At 43.1% G+C, this 15,339-nt stretch overlaps 1 protein-coding gene across 1 annotated transcript in view; it reads right to left on the bottom strand.

The window, feature by feature from the left end:
• Positions 1-15,339, bottom strand: part of LOC144680701 (pecanex-like protein 2) — a 211,603-nt gene that overhangs the window by 82,474 nt on the left and 113,790 nt on the right. Inside the window, exons 20-21 of the mRNA XM_078541957.1 lie at positions 13,588-13,729; positions 10,765-10,942 (exon numbers count right to left, since the gene is read on the bottom strand). Coding sequence (XP_078398083.1) covers positions 10,765-10,942; positions 13,588-13,729 — 320 coding nt within the window. The remainder of the gene's footprint in view (positions 1-10,764; positions 10,943-13,587; positions 13,730-15,339) is intronic.

The following is a 15,339-nucleotide window of genomic DNA, read 5'->3' as shown; positions in this document are numbered from 1 at the left end:
ATACTTTTCACTGTTACAATGGAGGAAAACAAGTCAGCCAATTGGCACACAGCAGGATCCAAAAACAACAATGTAATAGTGTCTAGGTATTCTGTTTTTGGTGTTGTTGGCTGAAGGATAAATTTTAGGCACAACACAGTGAATAACTCCCCTGCTCTTCTTTGAAAATGTGCATGGGATTTTTTACATTCACTCAAGTGAGAGCATCATAGTTAAACCTTCAAATTCCCCTCCAAGTCACACACCATCCCGAGCTGGAAACAAATCACTGTTCCTTCACTGTCGCTAAGCCAATGTCCTGGAACTCCCTCCCTAACATCACTGTGGAAGCACCTTCACCACAATGGCTACAGTGGTTCAAGCAGGCAACTCACCAGCATCTTCTCAAGAGTAATCAGGGATAGGCAATAAATGCTGGCTTTGCTGCCAATGCCCACATCCCATGAATGAATTTTTAAAAAGTTTAATTTCCAACTGAGGTCTTAAATATCAGGATAGATTGAACAAGCCGGGGTCTTTATTCTAGAAAAGAAGACTGAGAGGTGACCTGAGAGAAGTTTTCAAGATTATGAAAGGGCTGGACAAGGTAGACATAGAGAGAATGTTCCTACTTATGCGGAAGACTATAAGTAGGGGCTGTAATCTTAGTCACTCCAATAAGGAATTCAGAAGAAACTTCTTTACCAAGGAAGTGGTGAGAATGTGGAACTTGCTAGCTTATAAAGTGACTGAGGGAAATAGCACAGATGAATTTAAGGAGCAGCTACAGAAATACATGAGGGAGAAAGGAATGGAAGAATATGCTGACAGAGTGAAATGAAGTAGGGTAGGAGGAAGCTCATGTGGAGCTTAAACACAGGATGGACCAGTTGCTTCAAATGCTATAAACACTACACAATTCGATGTCTAACTCAAAATGTAGGCTAAGCTTGTGACAGATTAGATATACAGTATGTGCAAATGTTCTTCTTCATGGTATGAACCATCTCTGCACACAAGCTATTCAATGTGGAATTTATTGCAAACGGGACTTGTTTGGTCCTATGCCATCATGGGATAAGCGTTAGATTTAAGGCTGTGTTTGCTGCCAATGCAGCGCATGTGCAGTTCTAGCGTTTCTCCATGTTTACTGTTTTACAGACTCACGCAGTGATTAATTGGGGTGGCCATCTTTGAGACTGGCTCATTGTATCAGACTGGCAGCAGAACAGGATTTCATAGACCTGACACTGCTAGATTGAAATTCATTCAGTGTCAAAGAAAAAAAACTTTTGCACCATCTTAATGCAGAAATAAAGTCGATAATTTAAAAACAGCAAACTAATGAACAGAAAATCTTGGAGACATTCGGGCAGCATCTTGCATTGAATGCCTCTAGAGTTTAATTTAATATTTTTCTACCATTCATCTGTCGTTATGAAATATTAAAAATCTTAAGACCTGCACACATTTCCTGTCTACAAAACCCATGCTGTGTGTGCACTCTTATGGAATAATCGGCAGGCTGGGTACAGCAGAGTGACGTCTGCACGGACCAGTGTGCATGCACAAACGGCCATGTTGCGTTGGCAGGAGACACAGTGTGGATTTAATGCAGCCATGCTGAGTAAACTGCAATTCATTTAATAAATTAAATGGAGGGTAGTGGATCTGTCACAGTGAATTCATACCAATAGGCACTATGTCATTAACTTTGTGTCAATTACATTGATTTGGTGAATCATTGATTCTGCACCTTTTGTAGTGTCACCAGTTCAGGATTTGTAGGATGTGAGCTTTGTGTAGGAAGTGCAGGTTAGATTTAAAATTTTTAAAAATCATTCTTCGGCATGATTCAGGTTTTATATATGCCTAAACTTTGAAATATAACAGATTCAATTTATCAGTAGCTCTTGTTTGGTCATTAATTTCTCATTTTTGTTTTGTTTTGTTTCCCCTTTCACCTTTTTAAAAAAAATCTGCAAATATCGCCCTTTTTTCTGTCAACTCCCACACCCATCGCCAGTCACACGAGAACATTTGTGTATGTATGTTTCACTATCATTTGCTTGTCACGGCAACCAGATGTCGGTGTTCACAGCTCCCTACAGACCAGCTGAGGAATAAAAAAATAAATTCCTTGGCAAGTCAGCTAGAGCAAAATGTGCAAGGTTGGTCCTAATGCAGAATATTTCATCTCAATTTCTGCCCTTGCACGAAAGCTTGGAGTGGCTATTTCATGTTTATTGAGGATTTATTAGGAAGGGGGGGGCAGGGTGCTGGAAAATAAGCAACAAAAATAAAAAGAATCTGCTGCGTTCTTCTTCCCACTTAATACTTAGGAGTGGGAGTTCAAACAATGAGTTCTGTCACAGCATTAATCTGCAGAGCTATCATCTGCAAATTAACCTTTAATTAAGAGTTTTCAGAAGCCAGCACCATGCAGTTACCATAGCAACTGAAAGCGTTATCCCCCTCCCCAACCCAGTATGTCTCAGTAATTTAATAACTGCTAATTAGTTTCAGTAACACATGAATATGAGTCATTCCTGCTGCCAAAGAAATGTTTGTGAAAATACCTTCACACAGTCCTTAAACGAAAGCTTTTTAGTTGATATGTACAAGAGCAATTACTCAACTCCAAACTTAAAAGCTCAATGTATTCTTCAAACCTGACTTTTATTTTAAAAGTGGGTGCAGATGTCTTATTGTGCCTTTATATGGTCAGGTTAGCCTCTACAGCTTTGTACTCGTGTATGACTGCAGATAGTAATTAAGCTAAAAATAAAATCCTTTAGAGACTTAGAGCTGGTGCGTACTGATCAGTGTGGCACTTACCATGGCGAGGCTGCACTTTCATTTTATGGGAGCCTGCTGTCCCAAACTATCCCTCAGATATCATTAGTAGGATTATAGGAATTGGGGGTACTGTACAACGATGGGGCCATTCAGCCCCTCAAGCCAGATCCATCATTCTATTAGATCACAGCTTGCATGTACCAAAACTTAACTTTCCTGTCTTTGCTCCAGATCCCTTGATAGTCTTACCCAACAAAAATCTATCGATCTTAGCCTTGACATTTTAAATTGGCCTGCAGCATCCACTTTAAGCATTGGGGCATACAATCTTCATGCTGAGTTTCTAAGAATTCTTTTAAATAACTGAGATTCATTGTTTAAGCAACTGAACTTTTCTTGTCCTGTAGCGAGCTAATTACTAGATCTCCTCCCCACAACACACTCATATCGAGACCGAGTGCAACCTGGCCACTGAGGACCAGATTAAGCTCTTAATGTTTCATGGCCACTATTTCCAACTAAATTCCCTGTGGTGCCCAATGTCAGCACTGCAAAGATAAGGGAGCATACTTGGGCCCCTCCCTCTAGTGTTCTATCTAAGCAGAATCACTTACTGCTCATAACTAGAATTCACTGAATGCATTGAATATACAGAACAAAAACAGGCCATTTGATCCAACTGGTTTGTGCTGATGTTTATGCTCCAAGCAAATCTCCTCCCATCCCACTGTAACTCGCTCTATCAGCATGTTCTTCTACTCCTTTCTCCCTCATGTGTTTATCTAGCTTCCCCATAAATGCCTCTTTGCTATTCACCTCAATGCTGTAACAAACTCCATACTTTAGCAATTCTCTGATTGAAGATCTTTTTGCTGAATTCCCTATTGGAATGATTATATTTATAGTCCCCTAGTTCCGGACTTCTGCACAAGTGGAAACAGATTATCTACTCTATCACATCCCTTCATTATTTTAAAGACCTCTGTCAGATCCACTCCCATCCTTCGCTTTTCTGGAGAAAGGAGTTCCAGCTTATTCAGCCTTTCCTAAAAGATCTGACCTTAGTGAGCAAAGTTTAATGTGGCAGTGGAATCTCCACATAACACAGGTAGTTATAATAGTCATTGTTGAAACATTAATTGATTCCCTCCACATTTGTCGTCTAACTGCCTTGTATTTCCAGCATTTTCTGTTTTTATTTGAGATTTCCAGCATCTGCAGTATTTTTCTTTTGCAGTAATATTCTATCTTTTTACTTGGTTTTAATCATATTCTAGTCCTTCTGGGGCTGTAGTTTTACAGAAGTCTGAAATGGCGTTGAATAAACCAGCCAGAGATTAACTAGCATCTTAGCACAGACCAGAATAGTGGCTGATATGTTACTGAGATCCAAGAGCTGTTTAAAAACGTGAAGATGTAGAAAGGGAGTAGAACACAAAGTGAAAATGGCAATAAAGAAATGGAACGAATGATCCCTTTTACTTGCTCTTGTCCCTATGTCCCCTGAATAAAGCCTAGAGTTCACCTTAAGTCATGCATCATCACTTAAATTTCTTTCAGAGTTAGTGAGGGAGCTTTCCATTGTTAATTATCGAGTGGTGAATCTCCTTAGCATAGCTAATGAGCGCCCTCTGCTGGATAACATGGGAACTCAAGGAGTGGATTCAGTGTGAGAAAATGTCTGGGGTAGAAGCTTTCATCCTTTCTGTCTGGAGAGGCGAGGTGACATTCTGGCGGGGAGGATTGGACCCACCTGAATAGGGTAATGGGTGATTCATCACCGCCAGATTCTCCTCTCTAAGATCCACCCAGGCCATGCTTAGCAACCTGGCAAAAGAGATTGGAAAACCTATTGCACGGAGTATTGATCAAACTCAGTAAAAGAAAATTATTGCCCAGGACACTGGGGAGAACTCTTGTTTGAATAGTGTCATGGGATTTTTACATCCACTTGACAGGGGCCTTGATTATAAAGTCTCATCCAAAAGGTTCTGAGAGTGGGGCACTCCCTCAGTAATGTGGGTGTGTTGGAGCTTAAACCCCCAACCTTCTGGTTCACAGACTGAGTGAGAGGCCAGGCTTCTACCCATTGAGCAACAGCTGAATTAGCACTTGATTTCAATGAAGTAGTGGCATCAGTTACTGAATACAACTTAGAACAGATGCAGTCACTTCGAGTTAGGGTTTCTGAAATTCAGTGGCCTGAGGTTACAGGTACCATGCTTGGAGGCCTCTCAATTAAATAATGCATGTAACTGTGGCTGAACACTAGACTTTTCATTAGAATAAAAAGGGAGACTTGAAACTGCTTGAAAGCTATTTATGGTGCTTATGATTAAAGGCCCGACGATTGCTTAACTGTTTATAGCTATCTGACTATCCCACCCGACTTTCACCCGGTCAGGTTGAGACTGATGGGTTTTAGGTGGCACAATGCCAAAAGCCACTGAACAATACCTGATTCTGAAAGGTTCAAATTAACATGTTATTGCCATTAATTTGTAAATACCGGTGCTTTTCACACCCAACAATTTTGATCTGCTAAAGTGCAGCTTTTGCAAAACCAGCTGATTGAAGAGATGCGATCACTGGTACTAAATAATCACCATGAATTTCAGTCTTTGTATCATTCGCCTGCATGTGAGCTGTGCGAGGTGTGAAATGCAACAGGAACTGACAAACTGCAATTCAATGTAATTAGAAGACTAGTGTCAATCACCAACATCTGACTCCAGAACAATTGATATTGGCACAGGGTACAGTCAAAATTGGTCTATTTACCATCCCTCATACAAAATACACTCTCATATCTTACAGATTATTCACCATCATATCCCACCACAGAGCCTATACATCATCATATCCTAATGGACAAACTATTCACCATATTATCTATGGATTATTCACCATTATATCCCAATACAGACTATTCATCATCATATCCCATCACACAAACGATTCACCAGGATATCATACATGAACTATTCACCATCATATCCCACAAAAGAACAACAATTTGTATTAATATAGCACTATAGCAAAATGTCTCAAGACATTTTGCAGGAATGTTACCAACAAAATTTGACACTCAGTACGTTAAGAATTACTAAGGCAGATGACCAAAAACTTGGCCAGCGAAAAAGAAAGGGCTGCATTTATAACGACCACATGATGTCCCAAAGTGCTTTACAGTCAATGAAATAGTTTTGGAGTATAGTCATTGCTGTAATGTAGGAAACGTGGCAGCCAATTTGCATGCAGCAAGCTCCCACAAACAGCTATGACCAGATAATCTGTTTTCATGATATTGACTGAGGAAAAACTCTTGGTCAGGACACTGAAGTAACTCCCCGGTTCTTCTTCAAAATGGTTCCATACTATCTTTCACGTCCATCTAAGAAGGTAGACAAGACCTTGCATTAACCCCTTGTCTGTAAGACGGCACCTCTGACAGTGCAGCACACCCTCAGTCCTGCACTGGAGTGTCAGCCTGGATTATGGGCACAAGTCTCTGAAGTTGGACTTGAATTCATGACCTTCTGACTCAGGCAAGTGTGCTAAAAAGTGTGCCATGCCCAACACAGGTAAGTTTTAAGGAATATTGTAAAGGAGGAAAGTGAGGTAGAGAAATAGAGAGGTTTAGGGAGGGAATCCCAGAGCATAGGACCTCAGCAGCTGAAAGCGCAGCTACCAATGGTGAGGTGATTACAATCAGGGATGCTCAAGATGCCAGAATTGGAGTAGTGCAGATATCTTGGAGAGTTGTGGGGCTGGAGGAGGTTACAGAGATAGGAAGGAGAGAGGCCATGGAGTGATTTGAATGTGAAGCTAAGAATTTTAAAATCAAAGTTTGTTTAAATGGAAGTCAATGTAGGTCAGCAAGCACAGGAGATGGGCAGATGGAACTTGCAAACTAGGACGTGGTTAGCAGAGTTTGGAGGACCTCAAAGTTTACCGAGGGTAGAATGCGGAAATCAGCCAGGGATGCGTTGAAATCGTCAAACTAGAGGTAACAAAGGCATGGACCAGGGTTTCAGCAGCAGATGAACTGAGGTAGGGGCAGAGTTGGGTAAAGGTATGGAAGTGAAAATAGGCTTCCATGCTGATAGAATGGATTTGTGTTTGTAAACTCATCTCTGAATCAAATATGAAACTGAGGTTTGAACAATCTGGTTCTGCATCAGGCAGTTACTAAGGAATGGAGTTTGTGGCAGGGACTGAAGACACTGGGCTCAATTTTGTGGTCAGCAGTGAAGCAATGGCGTTTGCCACTGACCTCAAAGAAAGCTCCCCACAAAGATGCAGCAATCTCTGTGAAGTGGTTTTTGTCTTTCCCAATGGCAGTTTAAATCAGGTACAAGTCAAAAGGATGTTTTGGCATGCAGCAGCACTGATGTCAGCACGCAGATAGGCAACCGATCACGTTGAAATATTCACACACGGCAAACCAGTACAAGTGTTTAGCAGCAATTATGAAGTTAAAAACCCAATTACGTCTCACTTCAAAGGTTTTTACGGAGAGACTGACAACATTACAGTGGAAGTCCTCATCGTTTCAACTGATTTCCCATTAATTGCAGTGCCTCAACACAGCACCCTCTGGAGAAATGTATAATCACTGGCGACAACTTCTGGACTTCAATATTATTCTGCATGTGCTCCAAAAGCTGCTCTGTTACAGTGGAGAAACGCTGACAGTTTCGCCATCATTACCATGGCAAACTCTGACCCAATACCTTCAATCTTCCCAATACACAGTTGGTGGCAATTCCTGCTCATCCAATATCGAATGTCAGGTAAGTAGTTTGACATTTTAGGGACAATAGCGGGGTCAACAGAGGTGGTGATGAGGTAGAGCTGGGTGCTGTCAAAGTATATTTGGAAACTGATGGTATGTTTTTGGATGACATTGCTGTGGAGCAGAATGTAGATGAGACTACTAAATATATTATATAAATATATTAATATTATTTATATTTTGACCCAGCGACAGTGAAGGAACTGCGATATATTTCCAAGCCACTGACCATCCTGACTTATAAGACCATAAGACATAGGAGCAGAAATTAGGCCATTCGGCCCATCGAGTCTGCTCCGCCATTCAATCATGGCTGATAAGTTTCTCAACCCCATTCTCCCGCTTTCTCCCCGTAACCTTTGATCCCCTTACCAATCAAGAACCTATCTATCTCGGTCTTAAATACACTCACTGACCTGGCCTCCACAGCCTTCTGTGGCAATGAATTCCATGGATTCACCACTCTGGCTAAAGAAGTTTCTCCTCATCTCTGTTCTAAAAGGTCTTCCCTTTATTCTGAGGCTGTGCCCTCGGGCCCTAGTCTCTCCTGCTAATGGAAACATCTTCCCCACATCCACTCTATCCAGGCCTTTCAGTATTCTGTAAGTTTCAATCAGATCCCCCCTCATCCTTCTAAACTCCATCGAGTATAGACCCAGAGTCCTCAAACGTTCCTCATATGTTGTCTATGTCAATGATTTGGATGATAATGTGGTAAATTGGATCAGCAAGTTTGCTGATGACACTAAGATTGGAGGCGCTGTGGACAGCGAGGAAGGCTTTCAAAGCTTGCAGTGGGATCTGGACCAACTGGAAAAATGGGCCAGAAAATGGCAGATGGAATTTAATGCAGAAAAGTGTGAGGTGTTGCATTTTGGAAGGACAAACCAAGATAGGACATACACAGTAAATGGTAGGGCACTGAGGAGTGCGGAGGAACAAAGGGATCTGGGAGTTCAGATACATAATTCCCTGAAAGTGGCGTCACAGGTAGACAGGGTTGTAAAGAAAGCTTTTGGCATACTGGCCTTCATAAATCAAAGTATTGAGTATAGGAGTTGGGATGTTATGGTAAGGTTGTATAAGACATTGGTGAGGCCAACTTTGGAGTATTGTGTGCAGTTCTGGTTGCCTAACTACAGGAAGGATATCAGTAAGATTGAGAGAGTGCAGAGAAGATTTACTAGGATGTTGCCGGGTCTTAAGGAGCTGAGTTACAGGGAAAGATTAAACAGGTTAGGACTTTATTCCTTGGAGCGTAGAAGAATGAGGGGAGATTTGATAGAAGTTTACAAAATTATGAGGGGTATAGACAGAGTAAATGTGAGTAGGCTCATTCCACTTAGATTAGGAGAGATAAACACGAGAGGACATGGCTTTAGGGTGAAAGAGGAAAGGTTTAGGGGGAACATTAGGGGGAACTTCTTCACTCATAGAGTGGTGAGAGTGTGGAACGAGCTACCATCTGATGTGGTAAATGCGGGCTCACTCTTAGGTTTTAAGAATAAATTGGATAGATACATGGATGGGAGAGGTCTGGAGGGTTATGGACTAGGTGCAGGTCAATGGGACTAGCGGAATAATATTTCGGCACAGACTAGAAGGGCCGAATGGCCTGTTTTTCTGTGCTGTAGTGTTCTATGGTTCTATATGTTAAGCCTTTCATTCCTGGGATCATTCTCGTGAACCTCCTCTGGACCCTCTCCAGGGCCAGCACATCCTTCCTGAGATACGGGGCCCAAAATTGCTCACAATATTCTAAACGTGGTCTGACCAGAGCCTTATAAAGCCTCAGCAGCACATCCCTACTTTTATATTCTAGTCCTCTTGAAATAAATGCCAACATTGCATTTGCCTTCCTAACTACCGACTCAACCTGCAAGTTAACCTTAAGAGAATCCTGGACTAGGACTCCCAAGTCCCTTTGCACTCCAGATTTCTGAATTCTCTCCCCATTTAGAAAATAGTCCATGCCTCTATTCTTCCTACCAAAGTGCATGACCTCACACTTCCCCACATTGTATTCCATTTGCCACTTCTTTGCCCATTCTCCTAACCTGTCCAAATCCTTCTGCAGCCTCCCCGCCTCCTCAATACTACCTGTCCCTCCACCTATCTTTGTATCATCTGCAAACTTAGCCAGGATGCCCTCAGTTCCTTCATCTAGATCATTAATGTATAAAGTGAAAAGTTGTGGTCCCAATACTGATCCCTGCGGAACTCCACCAGTCACCGGCCGCCATCCTGAGAAGGACCCCCTTATCCCCACTCTCTGCCTCCTGCCAGACAGCCAATCTTCTATCCATGCTAGTACCTTGCCTCTAACACCATGGGCTCTTATCTTACTGAGCAGCCTCCTGTGCAGCACCTTGTCAAAGGCCTTCTGGAAGTCCAAGTAGATAACATCCATTGGTTCTCCTTTGTCTAACCTACTCGTTACCTCCTCAAAGAATTCTAACAGATTTGTCAGGCATGACCTCCCCTTGATGAAACCATGCTGACTTTGCCCTATTTTACCATGCACTTCCAAGTATTCTGAAATCTCATCCTTAATAATGGACTCTAAAATCTTACCAACGACCGACATCAGGCTAATCGGCCTGTAATTTCCCATCTTTTGCCTCACTCCCTTCTTAAACAGGGGGGTTACATTAGCGATTTTACAGTCCTCTGGGACCCTCCCTGACTCCGGTGATTCCGGAAAGATCACCACTAACGCCTCCACTATCTCTTCAGCTATCTCCTTCAGAACTCTGGGGTGTAATCCATCTGGTCCAGGTGATTTATCCACCTTCAGACCTTTCAGTTTTCCTATGACTTGAAAATATATTGCCATTCCTTCACTGTCGCTGGGTCAAAATCCTGGAGCTGCCTCCCTAACAGCACTGTGGGTGCACCTACAGTGCATGGACTGCAGCGGGTCAAGGAGGCAGCTCACCACCACCTTCTCAAGGACAATTAGGGATGGGCAATAAATGCTGGCCTAGCCAGCAAAAACCACATCCCATAAGTGAATATAAAAGAAAGCAGACTATTCACCCTCATATCCCGCCACACAGAATATTCATAATCATATCCCACCTCACAGGCAATTCACCATCATACCACACAGGCTATTTTCCAATATACCTTACCGCTACACACGTGTGCAAGGACCACAGCGACATAGTGTTTTTGAAATGACTCGCCTTGCTGAATAAAATTGACATCAGAAAGAAATCCAGCAAAAAAGTCTCGGAGAAGCTGCTGTAGTCAAACTGGAAGAAGAGGATGGTGAAACTCAAAGTTACGTATAGGTATGTTGGATTACAGAAGGATGAGCGCAGTAGCTTCATACTGGCCATAGTCATCATTAAAACATCGCAGCTGCAACACAAAGTATGACAGTAATTAATAAATACACAAAATTTTGGTTGACTTGCCATGGACTGTTGTCTACAGGCTTAGTTAATGGGACATTAATTAAACCAGAATCATTCAGATGCTTCTTTAAAGTCATATAGTTTATTCTTATGTTTCCATTCTAAATTCCTATATTCACATTTTTAATGGAAATTGTCTATGTAAACTTCTCACGCTGTAATTGCACCATCCTGCCAGTGGTGGCGCTGCAGATATACCTATGTTCCGGGGAGCAAGTGAACCATAGCCCGTTAAGCTTGCACAGCCAATTAACATTAGAAATATGGGCTAGATTTTATGGATGGCACAATCCCCACAACCTCCCCACCCCGCCCAACATCCCAGCTATAAAGCCGGAGGGTTGCCCACCCATGATCCCAACAGCTGCCCTGCAACAATTTGACATTGGGAGTAGAGTTAATTGCTTTAAAGTGAGACTTCCACCTGTATCTCGGGAGGAAGTCCTGCCTTGGATAACTGCCGGCCAATCAGCAGGTCTGTAGTCCCAGCAGCACCAGCATGGAACAGTGGCCACTGCGAGGTGTAAAGGGCAGAGAGGGGCAAGAGTTCCTAGAGTGTGTTCATAAAAAATGTTTGCAGCAGTATGTTTCCAGTAGTGGTTAATGGATGTTTTTCAAACTGGAGGAAGGTTTCTAGAGGAGTTCCTAGGGTCAGAGTTGGGACCCTTGCTCTTTCTGATATATGTTAATAACCTAGACCTTGGTGTGCAGGGCACAATTTCAAAATTTCTGGATGATATGAAACTTGGAAGCTTTGTAAGCTGTGAGGACTTCTGGGTTTCTCCATGCAACGAGTGGTCGGGGTCTGGAATGGACTGCCTGAGAGTGTGGTGGAGGCAGGTTCAATCGAGGCATTCAAAAGGGAATTATACAGTTATCTGAAAAGGAAGGTGTGCAGGGTTACGGGGAGAAGGCCGGGGGAGGGTGTCACTAGGTGAATTGCTCATTCAGAGAGCTGGCACAGACATGATGGGCACCCAATGACCTCCTTCTGTGCTGGAGCAATTCTGTGATGACAGGCAGTCTCATTACGCTGGTAAGCCCAGGCAATTCTGGGGTCAGGGGTCTCACCAGGGGCTGAGGGGCTTGGGGGATTGGGTTCAAGAGATCGGGGGGAGGTTAAAGGGGTGATGACCTTGAGAGTGAGGTACCTACAATGGGGCCAGGTGGCCCACAAAGAAGGTACCACCATGCCTGACACCAGCATGTGCAGTTAAAGCTGCTCGGCTTCTCACATGGCGTATGCGCCCCCCTCCATCACAAGTAAAATGCTGGCGGGGGTGGGATGAGGCCCTTTAGTAGCTTTCAGTTGGCCACTTAATGGCCTGAATAGGCCCAAAGATAGGCAATTCCCCAAACGCCTCCCCCGCTCCCTGTAAAATTTCCAAGACGTTAGGGATGGGCAAGTTGGTGGTGAGAAGACCACCCGCTGTATTTTACCTGCCCCCATTTTCAAAACTGCTGGCAGGGGAGTGTAAAACCAGTCTTTGAACATGAGAATGGATATTGAAAAACATTATGATGCAGATACAGCATTTTTTAAAAAACACAGATTTGTATAAAAAGGTATATTGAAAGATTTGTGTTAGAGCACGCTTCCCATTGACACCATTTTGTCATACCTGCATGCCATGCCAACATCTGAGAAATGTCTCACTTAACCCTCTTTTAATGGTTATCCAACTGTACCTTGCAAGTCTTCCCACACGAAGCAGTACTATGACATCAATTGCCCCCGTTTAGCTCTCATTTCATTTCTCTCCTGATTTTTGTTTGTTTCCTCTTCTGTCTCCATCCCTGGCCAGATTGGTTTGCCTGATGTTTATTGCTTCATATCTTGAAGTGGTAATGGTGCCACAGAGGACAGTGATGTGGTCAAAAAGGACAAACACAGTCGTGAGGTATGAGGGGTGGAGGGCAGCAAACTGCAAGCACCATCACATGGGATGACAGGTGTGACAGCATCTTCGTTACATTATAAGCTATTCCCTGGATGAATGGGTAAGTCTCTGTCTCTGCCACTCTATAATGGAGGTGCTCAAGATCAAGCAATGATCATTTGCCTATGATGTTCTCTTTTTCACCACTGGGGGTGAACTAATACAAGGAGCTCAACATTTGGGTAATTATAAGCCAAGAGCTTGTTACAGTATGTTGCACCTTTACAGAGAAATTACAACACACAAACAGACCTATTGATCCAATCAGTCCATGCTACTGTTTATCCTCAATATGAACAGTATCCCACATGCTCTCCCTTTTGTTACATCCTTTCATCCTCATTTCCTTCAACTATCTAACCTATTGTTGAATGATCTCTGCTTTGATCATTAACCCCAGTCGTACATTCCACAGTCTCACAACCCTTGGTATATTTCAAGTTTCTCCTGCTCAGCACTAATATCCCAGAGGCTAGCAGACCTTTCTAGTTATGTATAGTCAAACTGCACTAAGGTAGGATTGGGTAAATAATTCAAATTGATTAACCATTACCATCAACAAGAACACATTTGAGAACCTGTAAAAGCAATTAATAAATTCTCTAAAAATAAAATAAAAAATAAAAATAATATGTGTGCAACAGCTTACTGTATGCCGAGCTTCTTCTGACTACTGAGAGAGAAAGCATCATTGGTGAGTGCATTGAGCACCACAGCTGGGTGAATGATGTACTTCTCCAAACATAGAAGCCAAACGTACAATCGCTCAAACCACATTAATTGGGCTGCATCTGGAACACAAAACAAAGAATTATACAGAAGATAAAGAGGGAGCAAACACATTTAAGTGGTCATGGAACCAAGGGAAATGGAAGGAGTTAAGGTACTGTCCAGTCAAGATCTAACTGAATGGTGGAACAGGCGCAACAGATTGAATGGCCTCCTCCTGTTCTGATGATTTCTTCAAGGGGTCATAAATGTGGAGGCCCTGTTATAAATGTCGCCTGGAACTCCAGTCTGTGATCCCTTCCTTTCTCTGTTAAACACAGCAGATTCAACAGTTTGCCAGTGCTTTTTTATTTATTTGTTCATGGGATGTGGGCAGTACTGGCTAGGCCAATATTTATTACCTATTCCTAACTGCCATCAAGAAGGTGGTGGTGAAATTCCTTCTTGAACCGCTGCAGTCCATGTGGTGTAGGTACGCCCACAGTGCTGTTAGGAAGGGAGTTCCAGGATTTTAACCCAGTGACAGTGAAGGAACGGCGATATAGTTCCAAGTCAGGGTGGTGGGTGGTTTCGAGGGGAGCTTACAGATGGTGGTGTTCCCATGCATCTGCTGCCTTTGTCCTTTTAGGAGACAAAGGTTGCGGGTTTGGAAGGCGCTATCGAAGGAGCCATGGTGAGTTGCTGCCACTGTGCATTGGTAATGGAGGGATTCAATGTTTAAGGTGGTGGATGGGGTGCCAATCAAGTGGGCTGCTTTGTCCCGGTTGGTGTTGAGCTTCTTGAATGTTGCAGGAGCTGCACTCATCCAGGCAAGTGGAGAGTATTCCATCACACTCCTGACTTGTGCCTTGTAGATGGTGGACAGGCTTTGGGGAGTCAGGAGGTGAGTTACTCACCACAGAATTCCCAGCCTCTGACCTGCTCTTGCAGTCACAGTATTTATATGGCTGGTCCAGTTCAGTCACCAGGATGTTGCATACCATTTTGATTCAGCTTGGGCACTCTGGGCACTTGGCAGGTGAGAAGTTAAGAAATCAGCAACACACTCTGCACTATGATTTTCGACTTTATAATGTGGGTTGCAGTTGGCACCTTAGATCAGATACCGCCCCACACACACACTCCCACTTTAACTGCAACGCTTGGGTTCAGACCAGACCCAGACCCACCAAATACCCTAGTAAAAATCTATCCTTTCAACTAGCTCTAAAGGTCTTATGGACATTGTCTTCATCTGCTTTCTAACTAGTTGAAGTCTTCTACAGAAATCTTTAAGTCACAGGTGCAATCTTTCAGGTGAAACATTAAACCAAGGCCACAACTGCCCTCTCAACTGCCCTGGGTGTAAAAGGCCATTTTCAAGAAGAGCAGGGGAGTTCTCCCCTGTGTCTCGGCGAATATTTGTCCTTCAATCAGCATTAATAAAGCAGATTATTTGGTCACGACCAGATTGTTGTTTGTGGGACCTTCCTGTGTCTAAATTGGCTGCCATATTTTCCTACATTGCAACAGTCACTACACATCAAGAGGTAGTTCATCAGCTTTGGATGTCCGGAGGTTTTGAAAAATGCTATAGAAATGCAAGTCTTTCTTTCTTTCAACCTTCACGTGAGATCAGTGAGTGGCAGCAGCACTGGGCACTGACCCTGGTCAGTACAGCTCCACTGCTTAA

The sequence above is a fragment of the Cetorhinus maximus genome, chromosome 5 (genome assembly GCF_964194155.1).
Source record: "Cetorhinus maximus chromosome 5, sCetMax3.hap1.1, whole genome shotgun sequence".
Taxonomy (NCBI): Eukaryota; Metazoa; Chordata; class Chondrichthyes; order Lamniformes; family Cetorhinidae; genus Cetorhinus; species Cetorhinus maximus.
The sequence above is the reverse complement of the archived record's forward strand: the minus strand, read 5'-3'. Positions and strand labels throughout refer to the sequence as shown.